Source organism: Anarhichas minor, unplaced genomic scaffold, assembly GCF_050575085.1.
Source record: "Anarhichas minor isolate MPS153535 unplaced genomic scaffold, ASM5057508v1 ptg000011l, whole genome shotgun sequence".
Taxonomy (NCBI): Eukaryota; Metazoa; Chordata; class Actinopteri; order Perciformes; family Anarhichadidae; genus Anarhichas; species Anarhichas minor.
Genome location: NW_027466457.1, coordinates 8,281,746 through 8,307,583, shown reverse-complemented (window position 1 = coordinate 8,307,583; position 25,838 = coordinate 8,281,746). Strand labels below are relative to the sequence as shown.

Here is a 25,838-nt window from a genome sequence, read left to right as displayed (position 1 = left end):
AGTCACTTATGTATTGTCCTCTGAGCCACAGTGAACCGGTGGTTATTAAAGGGAGAGAGAGAGAGAGAGAAAGAGAGAGAGAGAGAGAGAAAAAATGGAGAGAGAGGGAGGGAGAAGGGAGAGAAGGAGGGAGATAGTGAGAGTCTCAAACTGGCTAGCCCACCTATCCACTAGGAGGAGAGGAGAGTCTGTTGAGGAGCAACAAAACAATAAACAGCTACTACTACAAACCACATCATCGGAGTTCACGAGACACGCCAGAGGAGTACCAACAGATAATTGAGACAACGCCATCGTATTTGCCTCGGAGTGAATTAACAGCCATGTATCTGAACAGGGAAGAGGACAACAGCAAAGGTAAGATCCTTGCCACTCTTTGCGAGGAGCACGCTGACAGGTTCAAGGTGTTTCATTTCTGACCCGCTGTTTGTCTTTGACAAGAAAAGGTGCGGATGTACTGTCTGTCACTCCCCGTGTGTCTTTTCTTTCGCTTCTTCTTCTTAAACAGCCTTGTCCGTTTGACATGCCGGAGGACCGGTGATGTTAGTCTAAAGTGTGGGCAGTCATTATGTAATATCAGTGCAGTTAATTGCCTCCTGGGAGGATGCCTATCAATAGCCCAAATCCTGCATTTATTCCAATGCACCGTGGACGATTAATTGTGAACCTGTTGTGGACACAGCCACTTTATCATATGCATCATTTTACCGGTGTGCGTTGTCTTTCGTTGTCAATGTTTTTTGGACATTGACAATACTTAAGGGCAACAAAACACAAGGTCAAAGCCTCTAGCCACAATGAAAACCAAGTGTATATTGGTTATTCCTAATGCTCCACGGCTTCCGACATTAAAAAAATAAATAAAAATAGCTTACTAACGGAATGCAGCTTATTGCTTAACGGGGAGCGATAACCGTGCAGCAGCGAGAGGGGCAACGAGGGTACAAAGGAGGCATATTTGAGTAATCTCTCCCACGTGTTTTTGAGGCGTGATTTCTTCGCTCAGAAACACACTCGACCCGTGTCTCCTCCCGTTGCCGTGAAGCATAAATAACTCTCTGGGGCTAAGAGGTAATGCTAATTACCAACTAAATCTTCAGGTTATAGGAGAATAACACCTGCTGCTACCGAGGACCGGGGAGGAGGGGGGGGTGAAAGAGCAAAAGGCAAAGTGGGAGGGGCTCATTGTGTTCATTTCCCTTTGATGTGAGATAATGTGATCTCGCCACACACGGACGACACATGATACTGTACAGCAGCATCATCCTCATCCGTGGATGAGAGCAGCCTCTGCATGTGTCCACAGAAATACAGCAGAGGTAAGAAAAATAAGTTGCAATCATTATTCCATGTAAAGGATACCGTGTAGCTACTTACGCCCAGAAAAAGTTCTTTGGAACAAAATAAATGTTGGTCGTATTCGGTGAGAAAGCTCTGTAAGGTCACATTAAACTGATATCCACAGAAGTCCTAATACGGGAAAAAAACAACAAAAACTTCCGTATCCGTTGGTCATTCCTCCACCTTGGTCCAGACAAATGAACGGGGCAAAATTCAATATTCAGAGCTTTAATATAGCAGAAAACAACTATATGCTATGTAAAGATATACAGGACTCATGTACCTGAGCAGAGAATGAAGTCCCTCTTCCTCTGTGTGTGTTGTAATCCCAGTTTAGCCTTGCTTTGTTTACATAGTTGGGCCGTTGTGTCACTGTTTGTGCTGTTAGCACCGTTAGCTGCGAGCCCACGGCTTAGAAGTGCCTGTTTCTCAGACAATGAATCATGATCATCTGTTGATATCCTGATATGGTTAAAACATCTTCACATTTTTTGTGCCTCATCATTTTATGAGCCTCAGACTTAGCTGCCCTTTATGTTAAATGCAAATGCTAGCATGCTCAGAAACTAAACTAAGATGTTAAAGATTAAGCACCATTCTGCCTAAGTACAGCCTCACAGAACTGCTAGCATGGCTGGCTCTTTTCTAGTTGAAGGTCAAGGAGGGATGCAAAGGGGAATGTTTGGATTATAACGGACTGTAGAGTGTATGGGACCTCACGATCCAGGAGTCATGTTTGTTCGTAGCAGGTCTTAGGTGAGATAGGAACATCAGGAGTGATCATTAGTGTGAGGTGCTGAAGTAATTAAAGGCAAGATGTTGCAGAGTGAACGTACCTGAAAACCTGTTGTTGGACCCAGGCTAAGACGAAAGGATCTTTCCAGGGATAAATGGACTGCGAAGTATGACTAGGCTGACTGCTAATGTGTTAGGGCTACTCTTTTAAATAAAGGGCTCAATACTTGATTGGCGTGCATTTAATTGATTTACGTCGGTGGGTGTTCCTTTCCGGCGGGTGTTTCCCTCGCTGCACTGCTGTGGCCTTTAAATTCACACCGCGTCTCAAGGTGGACTGGCAGGGAGATGGAGAAAGGTCTACCAGGGATGTATCGATTATGGCCTCAGAGGATTAAAGGGGGGGTGAGGACAAACGGGTTGATCATATGAGGGCTGACAATCACACAAACCACTGGCTACTGTCAAATAAACATCTGCAATAAGACTGGATGTGTGCTTCAATCAATACCACACTTAAAAAACAGTATATTGTAGAATACTCTGGATAAGTGGCACCCTACCATCGTCTCTTCAGTGTGACGGCTAAATGGCCCGTTATTTATACCCACTGGAAAACAACAACAACGACTTAGACTGCTGACTGATGCTCCTGCAGGGTTTGATTGTAGACCATTAAGAGACAACCTGGAGATGTTCAGACCATCCAGCGCACATGTGGCCAATCTTTCTTTATCATAGTGAAAATGGTAATCGGAAAAAACATTTGATTCTTTAAGTTTGTTTAAGAATACATTTGGGTGTGCTCCAATGTCTTCTTCACACAGCTGAAAGTAACAGGAACACAATTCCTGTATGAGATGGTGTGGCAGTATTCACTTTACTTTGCTTTGCCTTTGGCAAATATAGAAATTCACTTTTTAAAACTAAACATTTTATATTTCAAAGTATGGAAACACTAAAGATGTGCAGACTGTTCAAACACAGAACACTTAAAAGCCCAATGCAATGGTAAACAGCTATTTGGAGGTCTAAGGTGGATGTTATAGAGTTTAGGTTTAGTATGCATCTGTGTTGGCTGGAAGTAATGATTATATCATAAAAATGAATCCGTCAACAATTCACTTGGTCACTTTGATAGTTTATTCTCTAAAATGCTAGTAAATGGTGAAACATGTCCATTTATATTCATAGGGCCCAAGATGACATCTTCAAATTATTATTTTGTTTGTCCAAAACACAAATATTCAGTCTACTGTCATACTGGACAACGAAAAGCAGCAAATCGTCAAATAAAAGAAACTAGAACCAGCAGAATTTTGGCATTTTTGTTTGAAAAGTGACTGAAAAATGTATCAATTAATAAAAAAAGTTGCAGATTCTGATGATCAATAAATAGTTTAAGTCTACATGTTTGTAGATTACAATTTTATGTCGAATTCGTACATCACTGTATCTTAATGATAATTATGCTAACTGACCACATTTTTCTTTTGCCAGTGATTTAATTATTGGGTTTACACATGATCGTGTGTGTTTCTCCTCTTTAACCGTCACCAGCAAGTGTGAAAAATCTGTCAGGCAGGCGGCATCGTCACCCCGTGCACAAGTAGAAGACTGTCCCTACTTGTGAAATGTCTGCGCCACACAGACTCTCTTCTATTCCCACTTCAGAAACTGAGGGGCTTCTTTCCAACTGAAACACATCCATCGGCAGGGGACCGATAGATGAAGAGCTTTCCAGCATCATCTATTGATGACAGTGTTGATGAGCTGACTTGTAGATTTGTCGGACAGGAGCTGATGCCTTTATTGATCGACTCCACTGAGGGAGAATGCTTCAGGTACAGGTTAGGTTTGGGGTAGATGCGTTCTGACGGGGGACCTGTGGTTGACTGACTTCATGTATTATGCATAAATCACCCTGATCAGTATAAGTGACAACAAGAGGTGGATCAGTAATACAGCTTTATGGCCTCTCGTGGTGGAGCAATGTCCCCCACAGGACGCATTCCCCTGTTGTCTTATTGCAAAGTGCAGTTCAGTCTAGGCAGAATAGCACAGTCTGTGATAATGTTTCCAAAAATAATATAGAAAACAGTGTAGAGCTTCACTTGTTGGCTCTGCAGCATAAAGTATTATCCTTCTGTCAACATTCTGTTATCTCCCTCCTTTCTGGAGACAGAGTTGGAGCATCTGGGACAATTTGCCTTCAATTTATTTGATGTGTGGTCCTGTACTCTGAATGTCTGGCATCCCACACTATGTACCACTTGAATATGATATGGAGTAAAATGTCAGGTTCGCTATTGATTAAGGGTGATGTTGGCCTTGCATTTGGGCTGGAGTCTAAATCTCCCGCCAGGAGTAACCAATCTAACTGACACAAGTTTGGCATGCAGAGCCTGCCCTGCACTCAGAGAGATCCTCAGGTATAGACCTTTTTTTTTGCACATAAATCAGCAACCTTAAAAGGTTTGATATGATTAATAGAGAAGGAATACCATGATTGTTAAAAAAGATAAACTTTTAGAATATAGTTTACGGAAATTGCTCCTTTTTAGGCACTTTCCAAGGAAATTGCGTATACAACCATTTGTGGTCACCAGAGGATGAATTATAATAATTGTGGTGATGCCATAACGTTTTAATGAAGCGCCATCATCAGGCCAAAATCAATTTGTTCAATAACAACAAAAAGGCCGTTATTATGCCCTGGTCTCTAGCAGTTGGTGGTATACTAGCTCGATGGTGTAAGACATGCAGTTCTTGGTATGCATGACTGGATTTTAGTTCCTGAGGAAATGAAATGGTAAATGGAGTGGATCTGTGGGGACTCTTTAACATGGTGTGAAGTATAGTGTCAGCGTTAGACTGTGAGTCCATAACCTCTTTGTTATTATTGCCCTGTAGAAATTGATGATGTCCCTCTTCTTCATGGCTGTTTTACTAATGTGGGATGGACAATTATTTGAGGAGATTGCTGTGGCAGTCTTGTAATGTCCATGCTGCTCAGAGCAAAATGAATTGACGTACAGCTGGACGCTTGGAGAAAAGGTATTAAAAGCTAAATTCAACAAGTCTATATTTCCATGATCAAACTTAAAAGGAGGATTACTGGAGATATTCATTCATGATGCCCTCTATTTTCCCTCCTAATGTAGTTTGAAGCATAAAGCTGCCGTGAGCTATTCCGCGGTCTTGTCGGCTCGCTGTATTGATATCTGATGTTGAGTATGAAAATGTCACATTTTACAGCACAGCCTGAATTAAATGTGGTGGATTCAGTCTGTGCGCATCAGATTGGTGAACCTAATCGCAGCAGAGGCCTTTCGGTATGTAAGGTACATAAATTGGCACAGGAATAGCGTAATTGTATAGAGCGCTTAATCAGCCTGTTTGACATTTAATAGATCGCTTCATCACTTGAGCTCAAGTTTATTTAGCTTTGAATGGATAGTCAAAACAGTTAACAGCTCCAATTTATTATATGTGTATGATGTGATCGAAGCCTTCGGGAGCATCTCAAGGATCACTGGAGTCAGAGGAACAGGCTACAATGCTGCGATGGAGGCAATTAGATGTTTTTGTAGTAACACCTGCAGTGAAACACAGATTTGACCCGCTGTTTCATCACCCTCCCCGGTGAAACAGGAAGCCGTATCAGCCGATTACAGCGAAGCATAATCACACTTTGAATCAGTGAGCAATATGCGCTGCAAAGAAAATAAAATTGCATTTGTAAAAGAATAGAATAAAATAAAATAAATAATTTTTGATTGATTACCCTGCAGAACGGCACACTTGAAGAACATGAAGTTAGTCTAATGAAAGGTAATGCTTGATATCAGAAATATTTTTTTGTTTTATTACACTTATTTGTCCGCATGTGAAATTATGGATGAAAGACCTGTTTTTTTATTAGTACACAGTATAAGACAGGATCCGTATATATGGGACTTGTTGATACAGTTATTTTTAGGGTGAACTCTCCCTCAGCTGACTGAAATTGCGGAGGAGGGGGAGGTCTCTTACTTCTCCTCTCTCTGCCATGCTCTTTCCCTTTCTCCCATGTGTCTTGGGGGGGCGGGGAGGAAAAAGGACAGCGCCGGTTAACATCAGCCGGTCAGAGGGGGGGGGGGAGTGATAGAAAGCAAGAGGTAGAAAAGCGGACAAATAGAGTGGAGGCGTGCGTGAAAAGATGGAGTGAGAGACAGAGGGAAGCAAAGAACAAGCCCTGGAGTGCTAGCCAGTCAAGGTCGCACAGAGGAGAAGAGGCCCTGCATGTAGATGTCTATATGTGTGTGTGTGTGTGTGTGTGTGTGTGTATGTGTATGTGTGCGTGTTAAGGGAAAAACAGTGCGGACGGGAGGCCGACACAGTAAAGAATGAAGTGCTGGTGACAGCGGATTGGTTTAGTCTGGGATCGGGGGTTTTATGAGGGAGGGATGAAGAAAGGAAGCAGGGAAAGGGAGAGATAAAATAGAGCTTGTAATATGGTTTCACAACAGTTCTCTTCTCAAACTTAAGTCTTGACATTTCTGACAGGAATGGCTTAATACATTTGCAACTTTTAACATGTTCAAACTCAGGCAGTGGTGGCACATTTGTCATGTTTATGATGTAGCTGTGTGTGTAATGAACGTTTCCATGCATGGTGCTGCATAACCATCCAGTCCCGTCGTGTTGATCCATGTTCAGTCTCTTTCTCTTACCCCCCCCCCCCCCTCACCACTCGATGACCCCCGCTATCTCGCTGCAGCTTCCGCTTTCAGTAGGTACTGCGATGCATTCTGTTGAGAGTAAACGCAATAACTCTGCAGCTCCATCCATACCACCTTTCTGTCCTCTGAAAGCAAAGAGACAAGAGGAAGAACACGTTAATCCCACCCAGAGAACTTGCTCTAGTTTCTGATTAGTGTCGGAGAAAGGGGGACTATTGCATAATGGATAGCCCGGTGCTTGTCATCTTAGGATCAAGTGTTTTGAGCGCGGGATTGTGGTTTGCTGAGAACATTCTTTATTCGGTTATCCTAGCAGGATGCAAGGAGTCACTTGGGAATGTGATCGCTGCCTTCTCTTCAAACATATTAGCCCTGTTTGCATCTCACACCCGGGAGAGATTACGCGTGTGAGCCGTTGCCATAGTGTTTTGGAGCACCACGGTGCTGATGTGAAAGATCTGAGATGGCTCGGGTGCTCTGTGACATTATCTCTCCGGAGCAATGGTGTGTGGAGTTGTGATAACGTATGATGACTTTATTTGCAGGTCAGGAGTTCACCCTGTGGGTGTCACCGTGGGGTCAGTTCCAGCTCTTATCGTCTTAATGTGGTGATGCTGCATGGATGTTATTCTACTTTTTTAGAGAGAAATCTTTTCCCCCCGCTCTCTGTCGTCCTAAAATGCATTCACCACCACTAATCCTCAAATTAAACCTCCAGTGGTCACACAATCGCATTCATTTGAAGACTCCAAGCGAATTCTCTGCAATTATCCTGTTGACAGACATCATTACCATTCCAAAGAGTAATTCATCTTTACACACCGTGATTTTACACAGATGAAGAGTAATAGCTTCTGTAGTAATGGCTTCAAAGCATTTGAAGCTTTAGACCGTAATTGTACTCCTGTTAAACAGACCCAGTGGAACTGACCTGTAGTGTGTGCTAAATGACCCTTAACATCTGTATGATTATATTGGACAGCTGATGGAATAGAGACAGACATGAAGGGGAGAGAAACGGCTATGGCGTGCAATAAAGGGCCCCAGCTGGAATCAAACGTTGCTGGTATATTGTATCTTCTTACGTCCATCCACGAGGGCGTCCCCACCCTTCAGCTTTGGTTGAAACAAAACTGCCCCATGTCATTAAAGTAATATGCTTAAAGCTACAGCCGGTAATTTTAATACAAATTACTTTCTGTCATATTTGCTTAATTAAACTGTCACTATATCCTGACAGTAGTACATGAGACAGATAATCTGTGAATAAATCAGGTTCCTCTGCCTCTTTTTAGTGCTAATGGCATTTGCAAGATTCCACTGTGCTTGAAGAAAAACAAGCAATCAGAGCCGAGGAGTCTCTAACGCAGCTGTCAATCACTGCTCTGGAAGATCATGAACTCTGATCAAACTGTCAAACTAGGCTGCGCTGATCCAATATGAATCAATATCCTGTAACTGTATTGCCTGTTTTTCACTTCACATGTTTGTGAATATAAAATAACGCGGATCTTCTGGCGATGTTCTGCATCCATGGGGCTCCATAGGGCGAGCTCACTAGCGTTTCCTTTAGCCCCGCCTCCCAGCCCTCGGTCCAGCCTCGTTCTCGGGCTCATTCACGTGAATGGAGGAAGGAAAATAACTCTGGATTTGGCTATTAGTGCATTTAGGACCAAATAATTTGAATAAGGAACATTTAGGTGTTTGTACTGGAAAGTTGAATGACCTCAAAAAAATGTATGAGCTGATTTACAGATGCCGCTTTCCCACTGTAAGTCAATGGGGAAAAGTCTTTATGGGCCCCATGACCTCACCTGATACTGTACATCAGGTACTCAGAAATTGTAATTCCACCGTTTGTCCACTATATACAATTTCCGTAAAAAGCCCGGCGGTCTTTCGTGGAGACATGAGAGTGGTATCCTTCCTCATCTAGCTCTCGGCAATAAAGAAAATGAGCGTACACCCCAAAAATCTGAACTATTCCTTTAAAGGAAACCCAAGCAGTTCCAATTAAAAGTGTTTTAATCGTAAAAAGTATGTGTTAAAGAAGAAAGACATACAGGAAAAATGATCTTTGCACGCCTGTGTTGAGAAATGTGCCTTGGAGAAAATTTAAATAAAAAAGTTCAAATGAAAAAAAAAAAATGCTCACACACTGCCAATACTTGTGGTAAATGTATTGAAAACTCTGTCTGTGCCTGCACACTGTCAACGAAAAAGTGTTGACAGTGTGCAGGCGCTGATTTTTATGATACGGAAGTAAAGTTAAAAGCGGAAAAGCAGGTATTATTTTACAGTGTTTTTACAGGAGATGTATCACACTTCAGCACAGCATGTCCCACAAGTTTGTGTGTGTGCTTGAGCATTAATTTCTGTGTTTATGTGTGTAGCCTCACTCACTGTCTCTTGGTATTTAGCAAAAAGTGTGTGATTTTGTGTGAGCCACCCTGTATCTGGCGAGGTAGTCAGACTGACAGATTGTGCTGTATGAGAGCCATCTCCTCAGCTTGGCTGCCTGCGCGTTTCTCCCTCGTTCCTCTCATTCCTCCCTCCGTCTCATCTCCCTTTTACTGTGCTTCAGTGGTGACCAGCATGGCAAAGGGATATTTTTCCTTCATCTGCCTTATCAAGCCAGCTGTATAGGTAGGGCGTCTCCCTGGATTAAGCCCACTCACCGTTCCATAACAGTAGCTACAATACCTGATGGATCAGCCCTCCAGGTCTGTCTCTTGTGCTCTCCAGCCAAGGAGGTAGCTTGTGACAGGGTGTGAGGTTAAAATGCCAGAGATGGCAGCGGGCGCTCAGTATGTCCTTGCATTACTCTCCTCCATTAGAGCCGTTCTCACTTTGTGGCTTCATCAGGACTAGTTAGAAAATACACAGATACTGTCGACGAAGGAGAAGAGGGAGCTATTGCTCTGCAGGGGCAGTGATTGTGTGTGTTTCTGTGTGTGGGGAAAGTGTTTTCACGCTCATTCTTTTGATTAGAACCTTTGTGACAATGATAGAACGATTTTCAGTCACATCCTCATTTTGCTCTTTTTAATTTTAAAAACATTTAAGTGGATTTTTCACATCTGATTTTGTTGAATCTAGCCATTTGGACCAGTGAGGCATTTTAAAATTGGCATTGTTTGTAATGTGGTACCACACCAGAGCTCCTTGTGGAGAATGGGGTGGAGGGAGCAGGTAGAACAGGGAGGAATGAGCCTTGGCAGGAGGGACAGATGATGGAGGTAAACCTGGCGCAGACAAAAGGAATACACAGTCCCACATCTCTCAACCCAAATATGGATTCACGTGACCGATTGGGAAATTGAAATCCTGGGGTCGAGGGCAGATGAGGGGGTTTAGGATTCATCAGTTGATCGTTTAGCTAAAGAAAAGCAATGCTGGCCCCATTCACGGTGTGACTGAATACCTGCTGTAAACACAAAAAGATCAAATTACTGATACCAACAGCTGGTAGACTTGTTTTTGTTCTCTCTCCTCCCACTCCATCTCCCAAAATGATCTGGATTACTGTTTTCGCTGCTCCTCTTGATTCCCCACCAGTCGCCTAACTTCTTGTGGACGCAGGCTTATCATCCTATGTTTGCCTTGGCAGCGGCGTGAATTGCTGCAGCTGGAAGAGCACAATGAATTGGATGCAAACAATTGTGCATGCATGGGAGTGAGCTGAGAGAGAGAGAGAGAGCTCAGCCACAGCCTCAGCAGAGCTGAGACTCACCAGATTGGGCTGGCTCGTCCAAGCAGTACATTTCTGATTGGTCCGGGCGACAAAGCTGAAATGTGCCTTTTGTGCCACCGGTCCACAAATCTGACATGCTATAGAAATATCTCTCGCTCTTTTTCTCTCTCACGCTAATGAACAGCAGTGCCTCTCTACAGTCACTGATCATTTTTCCTGTTCGCAAACCTTCATTGATTAATGCCAACTGCCCTGAGACTCTGCTTAGTGGTTATGGCTCTCAGGCTTGGGAGGGGCCACTGATACCCTTAATGAGTCATAAAAGGCGAATAATTATACACTCCAATAGTCTTGACATTGGGTGATATTTCAATATTTGGTCACTCTCTCTCGGAGTCTATTTGCCCACATAGTTGGCACACGCTCAAATGCCCTCAGACACGCATTTGCACAAGTAAACAGAGAGATCTTGACTCTCCAGTCCCGTGGTGTAGTCCATGCGCTCGGGATATTTGAGTACAGGCAGGATCCTGCTGCAAAGCCTGGAAAAACAAACACGCAGGTCAAACAGAGAGCTCCCAGAATGCACTGTGATTCAGCTCAGCTCACTCACCACCAAAATAAGCATGTTGATTACATAATCGCAACAAGAAGCCCGAATGCCAAAACCACTATAAAATAATTGCCATGCCATCATCCAGAGTGCCGACTCTCCTGCCCGTGGTGTCGTTCCTTCCTGGGTGGTAATGTTTGTGAGCTGCTATCTGAGACTGATTGTGCTAAATCATGTTGTCCTATATGTGATTATCCACTTGATAATGACAATGTATTGTTTCCCCCCCTAGAGACGGTCAGCACACTCTGAACGAGATGACGGAGGTCTTCGCTTGTTAATTGAGCTATCATAGAGAGGGATAATGCATGCATAGGGCGTCATACTATCTGCCTCTCACACCATCTTTCCCTGGGGTAAATCTGTTCCTCCCTTGTCTCTGAGTCCATTGCCCTCTAAAACACACTGCTTAATTACAGAGCAACAGAGGGAGGAGGTGAGGACAAAGTGGGAGAAACGAGCAAAAGCCAGAAATATGCAAGAGGAAGCTTTAAGCGTGTAGCTAGAGGAGGTAAAATGGGCGCTCGAGAACAGCTGTGCGAAACTGATGCCTGATAGGGAAGCAGCTCATAATTAAGATTGTTTTAGAAGTAGCGTTTCTTAAATTCAATTAATATTTGATTGTGGCTGCACTCTGAGTTCCCCCCCCACTGAACAGGCTATGACTCTGAGGCAAACACACAATGACTGCACATCAGACATGGCTGAGGATTGACAGGCATGTGGCTCCCAGCTTCCTCCAACAGTCTTCCTCCTTCTTAAAGCGCCTGACAAACCTCATTAAGGGCTGTTCACGCAGGCTCTATTGACATGAGGCATACCAAGGAAGGCTCATGTTTTAAACATCGGCTTCCCAAGGTTATATTGCAGAGCCTATAAATGGATCTATAGCACTTTGTGCCGTATGAGCTTTCACGGTATATGTGATGTATGTGTGGTACTTACCATCAGTCCCTCCTGCTGTATTACATATTGGTGTCTGAGGTGTAAAAAATGATGGGCCCTGTTTTAATAACGGTGGGAATATTATCATTCCGCCCAACTCCCAGAGCCACGTTCACACCCTTTACTCCTCTGAAATATTGATATAATGTAACCGGCTATTTGCATTAAATATTTTATTCAGTGTCACATTTGCATCTCATAAACGGCTGGTCAGTATTACTTTAGATTACCTTTTGAATTTTAGAAACTTGCACGACTGGGACAGAATGAGAGCAGAGAAGCAGCGGAAGTTTGGGAGAGGAGGGGAGCGTGGAGTTTGTGAGCTGCGAATCGCTTGGGGAAATTCACTGAAAATGTTTCCTGTGTCCTTTTGGCTGCTCCATTTTCCTCTGCTGCTCCTTCTTCTTCTAAACACAGCGCTCTCAGCTCCGTCTCCCACTGTTTATTACACACTGTTTGCAGCAGCACTTTATGTAATGTGCTCCAGACAGATTTGACAGGCTGGATGTGGACCATAAAATACCTCCTCTTAGAGTACTGTCTACCAAGCTATCACAAGCCCAGGTACGAGGAGGCTGGGATGTTTAGGTAGAAGAGGGGAAAACAACTGGAATGAAAGCAAAGAGGAGGGGCAGATGCACAAGGAAACCATGCAGGATTTTGCACAAAATAAGTTTAATTTTGAATATATGGCTTTCATTTGAGTTAGAATAGTAATATTCTAGAGCAGCAGTTCCTTGACAATACATTATCTTTGAGGTGTAGAGAACACAAACACACAGTATTGTTTGATGCTCTGGTTCTAGAATAACCTCTTACAGGCTTTAATATGTCTCGAGTGGTTATATTGGACTGTAGGACCTTCTTTGTAGTGCTGACCTGAGGTTATTACTGTGTGCAGTGATGGGGAAGGAAGATCCATGGCGTGCAGCCATTGTTGTGTTATTTCGTTGGTTTGAGGCGGTGCTCGTTGCGCCACCTGTTGGAAGCTGCTTCGCAATCTCATTTGGGAATGGAGACCTGCATGTTCGTTTAAGCCGATTGTTGAACCGCCTGCATAGTCTCCATTTACAAATGTTGCTCATGCTTTGTTTATTCTCATTCTACAACATATTTAGCCACACAGCTGGACTGTAAGCTGTCATTTATCAGGAAACGTAATTGGAAGAAATCTCTGTACCTGAAAATTGTATCGTTATCAAACTGTAATAACTGCTTTTTAAAGTCTTAAAAGTCATTAAAGTCAACAGCTGCATGCTGTTAATGATGTGTGTTTTACTACATATGATGGTGCAAACAGACATGCAATCACATAAATGCTAAAAATCCCACATTCCTGCAGGCATCCTTACTAGTAAAATTTTAAGGCTGTGCACATGACTAACTCTGCTTACTGAGACTCTGTTTGCATTTGGAACCACAATGCATCTCATCTGATCACCACTGAAATGCCCTAAACACAGGTGTAATTGCACCAACACATAGCTTTGAGGCTCTCCTGGGACTGAATCTCTCAAACAGCATTCAGAGGGGGTCAGTGATGCATGTGACTGCACACTCAACGTAACGTGAAAGCAAGGGCCGTGGGGTCATCTTCAACTTTGTACAACACACATACGGCACGACAAGTTGTTTGTTTGTGGCAGAGAGCATGGGCAGTGCTTTGAAGTGAATTCATGAGGGGGAGGTATCAAACAGCCTTTCTCGTCTCTGTGGCTGAGCATAAATGTGTTTTTCTGTTCAGCAGCGGTTGCTGTTTTCCCACAGACAAAAATCACATGCGAGCCAGCAAGGGATGTAGTCCCTTTTAGACTTAGACGTTTGATTCTAGATTGAGCTGCAAATCTTTATTCTGGATACTGTTGGTCTGAACAGGGCACGAGACACATGTGGAAGAGCTGTTCTCTGACAGGATTATGGGCCACCAGCCACAACAATAAAGCCACGTAGGATTTGTCAGAATCATGGCGAGCTGGAAAAGGTAGAAATAATATGTATTTGTTCTTATCAAACTATAACCCATTTGGCAATCATTGCTGTCAGCAACAAAGTGCAAAACGATTCACAGTTTTTTTTTTTTAGGGGGAAATTATTGATATGAGCGATGAGTAAGCCCTGTCTTGTCCTTTTTTTTTGGCTTTGCAGTGCAAAGCAGGCTAATGAAAAGCTCTGAGCATCTGTAGGCCTGCACGCTCATGCTCGCTCACTGTTCTCCAAACCAGGCTGCACGGCCACTGCTAGCCAATCGTGTTGTCTCTTCTCCCCCTCCAGCCTCCAGCCTGCCAGTCCCCAACTAGCACAGCCTTGAGGTAGGACATGCTGGCAGTCCTAACATGCTCTGGCCTAAACCTATTTTGGGTGCTTTTTGAGCAAAGGTCTGCACAATGCCAGATGCAGGATGGAGTGACACTTCAGCCCTCTCCCCTACATATAATTTCATCATCCATTCATGACCACTGGACCATACATCACGCAAGAACATTGTGCAAGTGGCACTTGCCAGTTCACCAGCCGCTGGAGACAAGGTGTCGAAGGTCCAAAAGGGAAGCACTAATCTTTGTATGTGCCATTCTTTCTCCTCTCCGATCCCTTCCTCCACGACTGTCAGCCCACATAGGAATCCTTCGGAACAGCCTGGTGAATCACCCTGCATCACCAGGCTAAGCACTGCACATGTTCCAACAATTACACAAACAAGCGTGGACATATACCCACACACAAATACCCTCCCTCAACCTGACATATCATCTGTGTGTCAATTAGTGTTTTTGAAATGGTATAGTGCCAGCCAATTCACGCACAGCCATTAGATAACAGTCAGTGATTTGTGTAAAACCATCCCATTAACTTGTGAATAGCCACTGATTTTCAAATATAAGTGGTGTGTTAAGTCACTAATTGTCCACAAAGTACTTAAGTGCCCGATCCAATATGCATTTTGCTTTTTTGACTTAATTAAATAGTTTTTAATGTAAGAGAGCCTGTGATATAATGTAACACATTCTTTAACCACGCTAGCAGTTCTGTGAGGCTGTACTCCGGCACAGCGGTTCTTTGAGCTAAATGCTAACGCCAGCATGCGAACATGCACACATGACAAAGCTAACATGCTGATTTGTAGCAGGTACCGTGTTAGCATGCTAACATTTTCTAATTAGCTGAGACTGAGACTGATGTAAATGTCATAAACCAAACTATTGAACATAGTAACATTTTGATGGCGATTTCACGGCAATCCATTCAATAGTTGTTATATGTCTGAGGGGCTAACTGACTGACCATACTGCTAGCATGGCTAAAGATGTTCTCTGAACTTTCTTCACGAAACTGAAACAATTCTAACCAAACTAGGCCACTGAAGGGATTTGTTTTGGAAAGAAACAAAAAAAGGATCTGTTCAATACCACCTTATTATCTCTACTAATCTAACAGGAACCGTTGTTTCTTCCTGGATAGCTTCGTGTTCTCAAGAGCCCCTCAGTCGGCTTAAAGGTCAGGTTGCATACAAATCACACAATCGCCCTGTTTGTCCTTTTCGGAATTCAACAGACCTCATAGAGACTTAGGGCTGAGAGGCTGCCTCAAAAGCATCAGCTATCCTTTGCCAACTCCCATTACTCATTACCAGAATTATAGCTCTCTTGAAGAGTAAATCAACCACGGATCATGTTAGTTCTGCCTCTTTGTTTTTCCTTCCAATGACAATATTTAAGGCTCGTAGTGCCAGATAGATTGTTTGTGACAACGTACTGTACTTTGCATGTGCCCTGTTCAGGTGTCGCCCAGTGAACACAGCCCCCTGAGCTCTCAAGCCGCCACTGAGTCAATTGAGAAAGCGATGGAAAACAAAACTCCAGCATGCTTTCCACACGTAATCATATTTTTGTAGTAGAAAAACACTGTGCTTCTCATTATTACACTTAACATGATTTCCAGTAATAACTCAAATCTCCTCTCTTTTTCACTCTCTAGCCTGAACTCACACTCCCTCAATTATTTCCCCCCTCAGCTATGCCTGCAATAGTTAGCCAAATGACATCCTTGTCATGATGTAAGGGTAATAATGTCAAGTGGGTTTGAGAGCTGCGTGTGTGTGTCACTCTGCTTAATGGCAGTAGCCAAGCCTGCCATTTGTTCTCTGCGGCCCTGCCAGCCAGATGGGCTACGATCGCCGTATAGACGTGACAAACAGTGACATCCTACTTGGTACTGCAGGTATCATGGCAACTCCTGAACTCTGAGGTGATATTGTCTGCTGCAACAGCAGCAACAAGCTCATATCTCCACAACAGCTACTATTAATATGCATGTGAGTAAGAATTAAGACTATTACAGTATGGAGGAAGGCTAAAATGTCCTCAGGTGTAGTGTAATTGAGTTAACGTGAAGGGAAAATTAGAGGCTGCTCCCTGCAGAAGTGAAGGCCACAAGGACCGGTAGTTGTGGAAAACTATATTTCCCATGAGCCCTTGACTGTATCCTGCTGCAAGCAAGCAGCTGCATGGCACCGTCAATATGTCTGTGCTGGGTACTACCCAGCTGTAAATTGTTGACAGTTATACAAGCCAACACATCAATGGCTGCAACAGAGAGAAGTGCTGAAGGCCCGTCAGTCCAAGATGACACCGTGCTTATGACGTGCAAATTATGTTAATACAGAACTGGCTGTCTACAAAAAGTAAAACTTCATTCTGGGGAACATGACGCATATTCAATTCTAATATTAATTATTAAATGTGTTTTTTGGAAGAAACCCACTTATGAGTCAGAGGAAGCTTATATATGTTACAGGATATATTTCATTACTTTAATTTGTCCTTCCAGTCACATTGGCCGATGCTAATGAGTTATTTTCTGTGGTGTCGGTCCAGCTGGACTCTGAAAGCAGAGGGGTATTTAAATCTCCTCCTGACACTGAGCCAATGGAGTGTCTTCCCCGGGGCCTACAGCACTGAAGAGGACGGGATCGCTCCGACCATAGTGGAGCTTTACCGTTAATGCACAGCGGCTGACGGGAAATGTCACCTGGAGAGAAAAGTGGTCACTGGAGAGATTCTCTTTTCCATTTGATGAGAGCAGCAGCCACTGAACAAATACAATGTTCCCCGAAGAGGAGTTACTCTGTTCTCCCTCTGCACTCACAGTGTAAAATGCAGTTCGACAGCCTGTTGCAAATACAAAAACAATACCAGACTCATTAATTCCCTCACTTAGCTGTCGTGCACTTGTACATCCTCCCCTCGTCAGCGCTCCTGGCACCTGTTGTGAGAAGGTTGTGGTCAGAGGCGAGGCAAGTGATCAGTCATCACACCAGCCGAGGGTACAAGTTAGTCAGTGTGAGGGTTTCACTCCAAGGAAGTGAGTGCCCCTTGGAGAAAGAATATTGGCAGACATGCAGATGCAAAGACTGACATGCACGGATGGCATCAGGCCATGAGAGGTCTGTCTTTTAGTGGCTTTTTTATTGAGTCTTAAGAGATACGACTTTAGCTGTGTTCGTGAACGAGTCAGTACTCTAACCTCTAGCTAGAGGCGAGGGTTTTCTATGTCCGGGGTTTTTACTACCTGGTCTGTCCTGACAGGTAATGAAGGGCTTTTTTACAAGCAGTCTTTAATTGATTAATAAAGAAGGTAAAGATGGAGGCCTCCAGGTAGTCATGAATCTGTATTAATTCATTAATGACAAACTGAGTCCGTATTGCTTTTTCACATGAACTTTGCTTGGTAGATGTGTGTCTGTTTTGGTTGTGAATAATCCTGTAGACGTCTTAAACTAAGCCCATTGTGTAGTTGCGTGGTGTTTGATGAGATTTTATAAAACCATAACGGAGATGCTGGGACTAGGCTGCTTCACTGTAATTTAGCTGTCATTCAATTAAAGTTGCACTTGTCCTGCCAATACTTTAATTACACCCTCAATAATTGTTTTCCCATTTTTGATGGAACGAGAATATTTAGGCTATTTTTACGTGAAGAGAGGCACTGGAATTTGGACATGGATACAAAAATGCACAAGTATCCACACACATACACATACCATGAATGCATTCGACTCTGCCCTGTATCCTTAGGCAAATACAATTGACTTTGACTTGGATTAGATTTTATAATGCCACCCACATGATACATCTGGAGCATCCGAGACCTCTTTGTCTTGCTTGATGTCACCAGCAGTGAGCTGATGATGTGGGCAGAAGGGGACTGTAGGCCTGTATGCATATGCACAAGCTTCACAAATTGCTCCTCAATAGCATTACAGTCGAGTCCCTCTTCCCTCACTCCCACTCTGCTTTTTCCTGCACTGTTCTCTCTCCACTTTCTTGGTTCCTTCACATCGCTAAAGCGCATGTGTTCCCACTCATGTCACTGTGCTTAAGCTGTGTCAAGTGGAAGAGTATGTGTTTTAGTGTTTGCAATTTTGAGAACATGCAATTATTCCCTTTTTTTTTGGCCGTAACTGAAACACAACTTTCAATGCAGATGGTGAAGGTGATAGAACAATGGATTAGAGGTGACTGTACATTAGAGCACAGACGACAAGAAGGTGATAGAAAGTGGACATTGATGGGGTTGTAGGAAGTCAGAGGAGCCAGGCAAAATGTTTGGCACAACTAACAAGACTATTACCATTTTGGGCCTTGATGAATATATCCATCCATTAGCTATAGCCACTTATTCTAGAGGGTCGCGGGTGGGGCTGGAGAGCCTGGGGACAGAGAGCTCAGCTAAACTATTAGCACCACTTTCTCTCCAACTTTGAAACGCTTTGCCGATGTTGTAGCTCGCTCCGAGCCTCGAATCACAGTCTGTCAGAGTGTCAAGTTGGAGCTATACTCCCTCAATTGTGGCATCCGACAACACTGCAAGATGACATGTTTTTGCTGTTTCGATGCAATGCAGCCTGGGTCTCCAGGTGTGTGGTGTTGGCTCCCAGAGGAGTGAGGTGAGGCTCTGCTCCTGGTCGGAGGAGGAGCCGCTGCTTTCCACTTCCCACTTCCCACCGGAGCTCCAACTGCAAGTCGAAGGCAGCAACAAAGCCAGATCTGGGTCTGTCCTAGGGCGGCAACCAGCTCTTAAAGCTAATGCTAGGTTAATTAGCTAGCTAGCTATAAGGTCAAATCAGCCAGCAACAGCTCTCATCTCAGACAGCTAAATCTACCTGCTACTCAGTCAATCACATATGTGTATTCTGATAAACTTCCCGCCTCCAGTAAGATTTACACACACAGTAGAGACGGCGACAGACCGAGTAGTCGGAGAATAGAACGTGAGTCAGAGAAGTTATTTCACATGGCGTTCTCCAAAAAGAGAAAAGTGGTCAGTGAGACCAGAGACTTTAAACAAGAATGGACAGACTCTTATGTTAATTCTTCCCACGGGCAGTTTAAAACCAGTATGTCTCATATGCTCAGAGACCGTGACGACTATTAAAAGCGGCAATGTGAAGCACCACTGCGAGACAAATCACACAACCTTTGAGAAAACGTACCCGCCGAAATCCGAAATGAAGTCACAGCAAATAAACAGTTTAAGAGTCCGATACGATCAGACTCCGAACGCATTAATTCACTGTCCAACAATGATGTTAACAGTGAGCAATAGAGCTGAACCAAGTGGTTTCAATAACCACAGATAAAGTCCCTGCACACAAATTTCTCTTTTTAGAAGATGAGAAGAATATAATATCATGGTTTTCTTGGTTGACATCACTTCACCCTGAATGAACTGAATTTAAAGCTGCAGGGCAATTCAGTGAAATTCATTTTTCGAGTCATATTTTTCAAAAGCTTTCTGTTATTTAATTTATTCTTTAATGCAGCCCTTATTTTACTTGACATGAGAGCATAACATTGATTTATTATTAGATTATGTATCATTTATAATTTATCCAGTTCAATTTGAAAACTGACAATGAATATTGTTGAGATATTATTGAACTGAACTTTGTTTAATTTTAATTCAATACCCCTGCATTAGAGTAATAATGAACATACTGAAATGGTTGGAAAGGACAAGACACCAGGGAAAAAGCAAGGAGCTGTTTTATTGTGAACCCTAACCTTGCTCACAAGAAATAAAATAGGCTGTATATAGGCAATTTAATGCCCCTGAACCTGGAATAATGTTAGTCATGGTTGACTTAGTTTACAGCTCCCAAGCTCATTACTGAGATGGACACTACTCTAACTCCAGAGTATCAACAGCCACCATGTGGGCTCAAGTCAATAAAGTCAAGGGCATCAGTGGGACTGGTGAGTAATAGGTTGTTTTTAACCGTGTGAGGAAGCCATAACCCCAAGAAGCTCTGGGGCCACTAAATGGGAGAAGCTCATTCAGCTTGATCAGCTTTCTAGAATATATACCAGTCATTTGTTCCAGTGCACTGGCGACAGGAGGTGAAAGTGGGAAGAGTACTTAAAAAAGGGGGAAAAGGTGAAATGTATGTGAAGTCAAGAGGTAGTTCTTCGTAGGATTTTTAAATTTTCTTCAATCCCGACAGATCTGGCACGATCAAAGTCACTTAAATGTGCAATTAGCTGGCAAATTGCACTGACAGATGTGCACCGCTAAAATGTAATCCAGGCAGGCAGATGAGTTAGCCTCTTTGAAAGTAGAGTTTTAGAATCATCTGGTGATATATGACTCTAATCCATTTTTAATGTGTTTGATGCGAGGTAGGAGGGGCACTTACAAATTGGAAAACAAATGGGCCTGTGTGGAAGCATGAGGAGAGTGTCCAGGGTAAATGTGTTGAGTCCTTCTTGTGGCTTACATATGAAAGTCATCAATTTCAATCTGAGCAGTTAATTCAGTCTTTCTGAGGCAGAGCTGTAGGGAGACAATTATGGCAGAGACACTGATAGATTATGTGATAGATCAAGACCACGCTTAGTGCATAAATATCCAGACAAAGGACATAGGAAAATTAGATGTAACCAAAATGTTATCTTTATCACTCATTTAATGATTTAATTAGATACTATTCATTTATCAGCCCACTAAGATCACAGCAGTAAAATTAGCTCAACATTAATGTGTTGAGTTCAGTTTCTGGAAACTATGCTTTCACAATTGATACAGAAACATACAACATACCAATATCATACAATTTTCACCTGGCTGCATTTTGTTTCTATGAAGGGGTGATGCTCTAAGAAAAGGATAATCTGTAGAATAAGAGGTTGCCAAAAAAGGTGTTGTAAAATAGTTCAGAAGGGATCAAACAGAGCTGATTCTGTATGTGCCTCTTTAAATATGCAGAAAAGAAACATATTCGGTAATCACACGTTCATTATTTTCATTGCAGTATGTCTTTTTGACAGTATTATGCAGCCCGACTTATTCAGTCTATTCATTGAGCATCATATTGTGAGCAAGAAACGGTTGTTTTTCGCAGACACTCCTGAGTATTTACCATTAGAATACAGTTGATAAGAAAACAGAGTATTTCAAAAATGTTTTATTTATGTGGGTATTATATTTGTTGACGCTTAAATAATTACATAAAATGGTCTACGCCAAAGGATATCTTAGCCGTATTACAGACTCATAAATATACATTATGAGTTGTAGTATTTACACAAGAACATGGATATGCTGGACAAAAATAGCATCTGTTGTATTTAAGTTACTTTTCATTTAGTTTATCTGCTGTTTGGCAGAGTCAGAAAAATACTGCACTTGATTTTGTTCCCTTGTAACTATACTAAAACATTATCACAGCTACCGTTGACTTACGTCCCAAGTGTCCAGATCTTGTTGGCTTTTATGGGTGATTCACCCCTTCAGTGTTAGAGGTGCTAATAAGATGATGGTGCCATTATAGGTGACACCAGGCATGTGTCACATGACGTCTTGCTGGTCCGACTCCAGCCCGGCTCGTCACCGGGCTGAGATGGATCTTATCCCTCATCTGAGAGCAGACAGAACGTGGGTGGCAGTCCTCTTACCCCTCGCTGTGAAACAGCCTCTGTGACAGCGCAGCAGTGCTGCAGCTGAGCCACAGGGTGCATATAGGGACAGGGGACAGGCAAAGCTCCCTGTAGCCTACAGGGGATGCAAGAGACACTCACTCACACCACAGGTGCTCTCCACCTGTCAACATTTCACTGGTTGCTCCACACATCGCTGTGATTTGCAGCACATGGGGCTCTGGTGTGCGTTGGGGACTGGGATTTCTAAGTGGTTAAAAAGGACCATACCAGAATTGTCCCCCCATGTAGTGCAAATTGCTGCAAAGTGCATAAACTCAACATTACCATCAATTTCCCAAAGTTTTTTAGGTAAATGGATGTTCCCAAAACTTTGCTAAACAGTTTCTGGTCTTCCATTAACATACAGTAAGTTTAGTAAGAATTAGAGGTGACTGAATCTCTCCCAAAGTATTCATAAGTAAAGTATTCATAAGTAAATAAAGAGTAAATAAAAATTCGTATACGTCTGTGAAGCTGAACCGTCCACTGAGAATCTACTGAGCTCAACAAAATGCTAACAAACTTTACAAAAGGTTTAGAAAACATTCCTGACTTGCTCAGCAGTTCCCAGACCTTGTGAACAACCATCTATTAAAATCAAGCATGATTCTGCAACTGTAGATCAGTTTCGATCAAACAGCTGTGGGACGGTTTCACAATGATGTCTGCATGGAGGAGAGACCTGTCAATCATCTGTCATATACATCACACTTGAAATGACGTTCTGTCTCAAGCAAATGCCTTTTGAGCCTTGCCAGACTGTCTGGCTTTGCAACAAAAGTAAAAGGGCTAAAACATGCCAAAACAACAGCTCTGGCCACAACTCTGGTAGCAACCACCAAGGCTCACTGTGGGAAATGGCACCTCGTCAGTTTATTTGACAATGACGTTTACCTAAAACCATCGTACTTAGTCATTTGATCCACGTCTCCCCTCCTGAATCAATGTTACGCTCTCCCTCCACAAATTATTTTGTACAACTGAGCAACGGAGAAATATTTAGATTGAACATCTTGAAAGTGATGTGCTGTTTACCACCGTTCAATCTTTTTTCCAGAGAAATAACTGCAAATCAAAAGCAACAAGCTGCAGCGTATAGAACTGATCCAGAAGGTAGATGGAAGCAATTCCAAACACTCAGTATCACAATATAACTGGATGGATGTAACATTTTGCCGTTGCACACAGATTGCTCCTCAGAGGGGACGGACCGTAAAGACATCTGAGTGACATCGGAGGGTTACCCAAACAGCAGCTCAGTTATAAAGAGGGCAGAACCCAGACTCCAGTACGAGGAGGGGGGCACTTTGAAGTGGCGATTAGGCTGCGAGCTTTGCACCCAGAGCTTCCGAGGCACTGCCCTCTACACCTCAGACAGAGCATAAAGATGCAGTGTGGCAGCTTTGCTGACTGGACACTGCTCCAGTTCCGCCTGTCCAATTAGCAATCTCTTCTACCCCTGAGGACTGGTCCCTTTCTGCTTGGCTTAGCTCACTGCATGTGGGCCGGATCACCTACATGCACAGTCCCACTCTGTGCAGCCACAGTAATGCCTGTCGTACTTAATGCCGCTATGCACTAAGAGCGCTCCATGATAAAGACTGTGTGCTCTTCCTGCTAGCTCTACCTCTGCGTTACCCATAAATGTCCACATTTAACCTCAGCACGACTTGGACTTTGTTGTCCTCTTCAGTGAGCTCATTTACGCCAGCGTTGCCACCACTCACCCCAGTGCAGTTCCTCTCTTATGTGCATATAAAAGAGATAGCCACTGCAATCTGAAACAAATAAGCGACTTTCAAGTTCAAGAGTGCTCTGACTTCTAAAGGCTTCTGATCAAAGGGTGCAATGGCTTGTTCAGCTCGCTTGTCAGTTTTAGCGAGTCGTGCCGTTTTAGTTGGTAAGTATTTTTCAGTCCTTACCTCGTTAAATATAGTGAAGATCACTATATGTTACATTAGCAGTTATTTAACACCAGTAAAATTGTTTTTTTTTTACCAGTTTCCGCATCCAAACACGGTTTCATCTTTCACTTTACTAATGCGTCACCTGTTTGAGTATTTCAAGCTGAAAGTTGTTTTGTTCAAGGGGGAAGATAAATTGAATTTGCTGAGTGATGTGTGATAGCTGTGTGTAGTGCAGCCTTCTCTTTCTCTAATGATGCCTCTCTTTCTCCGCTGCCATAGTGCGGAAGATTTGCATATCTCCCTAATACCTCAACGCAGTGTATTTCCTGCCTTTTTATTCCTCCGCACTGCTTCTCTGTAGCTTCTAAAAAAAAAAAGGAAGTTATATTCCATGAAGTGGGAATCCAGCTCTCTATTTACTGAGTGCAGTATACGTGGCCTCTGTGGATGCTGCATTATATTTGGAGGCTTTTTACTCCCTCAGCTGTCATGACTGACACAGATCATAAAGCATACCACCCTTCACCCCACCCCCGACCTTCAGAAAGCGCACAGGATGTGGGGCCTTACATCAGCTGCTGGCTTTCACAGATCCACCTGACTCTCTAAGCCCTTCAGGAATATAAACATCCATCACTGAGTCACTTAGCACTGGATGCTACCATAGATGCCCTTAGCTGGAGACCAGTTTCTTATTCAAGATCTATTGCTACCCTTGCTGATGTCACGGTATCTAATGGACTCAACTTTATTGGCCTCTCTATGATTCTACAGTAACGGAGTATATAGCCTGCGTCTATTTCTGAACATCTATGAATAGTGATATTCATCATTCAGGAGCTGGCTGTGTTTCACTGACCCTCTCATGCTCCGGAGGGCATGGACGTGCCTTTTTACCATTAGCAGTCTCTTTGACTGTAGATAAATAATGGTAGGGGTCACTTGTAACAACTACTACGCTGATTATATTTCAAGATCAGATCAGTCATGTCGGCTCGAGTGTTTTCCAGTCTGGAGCAGTTGCTGTTGTCAGGAGATGATGTTTGAGATGTTTAGAATGTTTGTTTTATTAATCGGGGAAGCACCTAGAAGTGACTTCTACTGAGCACCTGCCTGAGAGGAGATGTTGTAGGATACAGACTGGGTTGACTTGTGTTTCTTATTCTTTGCACCTCACACTAACTCCTTTAATACATGAAAGCATAAAAGGGTTTATTGATACATTGTAGCTTGATTCAAACAGAAGATTATTAGAATGATTATAGAAAACGCCATCCTTTGTCTCTGTATACCAAAAATCCACTATGATGTACGATGCAGTAAGACATTGAATTATGAATTGTAACCACCTTAAGAGGCATAGCAGGAAACGGTCATTGGCAGCTGAATTGACAGCCCAGTCCAGATTCCCATGGTGATTATAAATATGATTCTTTCTTTCATTGTTATGACTGAAAGCAGGACAATCAACAAAGGAACAGTGGAGTGGATTAACAATACAATTTTTCTTGGTTTTACTGAAGACCGCTGAAGTTCACTCACCTCCATCTCTCCCTGCAAAGTCTGCAGTCTCTGCAGTCTCCAGCCACAACCATTGTGCCATTCCCATACACGTTTTCCGTGCAAATGCACAAAGTAAATGGTTCATTTGTTACAGTCACACTCTAGGATTTGCGTTATAATGGGATTTTAAAGGACTGTCTAACAGTAGAAGTCTAATCATCATCTACCTGTCATTAAATTTGCTGTCCATGGCTATTTTATACGAACTCTCTTTTCTCACTGCAAGTGGCCTCAGGTGTCACATCGACTTCAAATCAGTAGTCGAGGCCGAGGGAAGACAGAGGAATACAGTGCTGATCCCGTTCTTATTTTCCATATGAAACAAGTTTACTCCCCACTGTT

At 43.0% G+C, this 25,838-nt stretch overlaps 1 protein-coding gene across 1 annotated transcript in view; it reads left to right on the top strand.

The window, feature by feature from the left end:
* The first annotated feature begins 323 nt into the window (after positions 1-323).
* The window catches only part of syt7a (synaptotagmin VIIa), a 61,896-nt gene continuing 36,381 nt past the window's right edge, over positions 324-25,838 (top strand). Inside the window, exon 1 of the mRNA XM_076089766.1 lies at positions 324-357. Within this exon, the coding sequence (XP_075945881.1) occupies positions 324-357 (34 nt within the window). The remainder of the gene's footprint in view (positions 358-25,838) is intronic.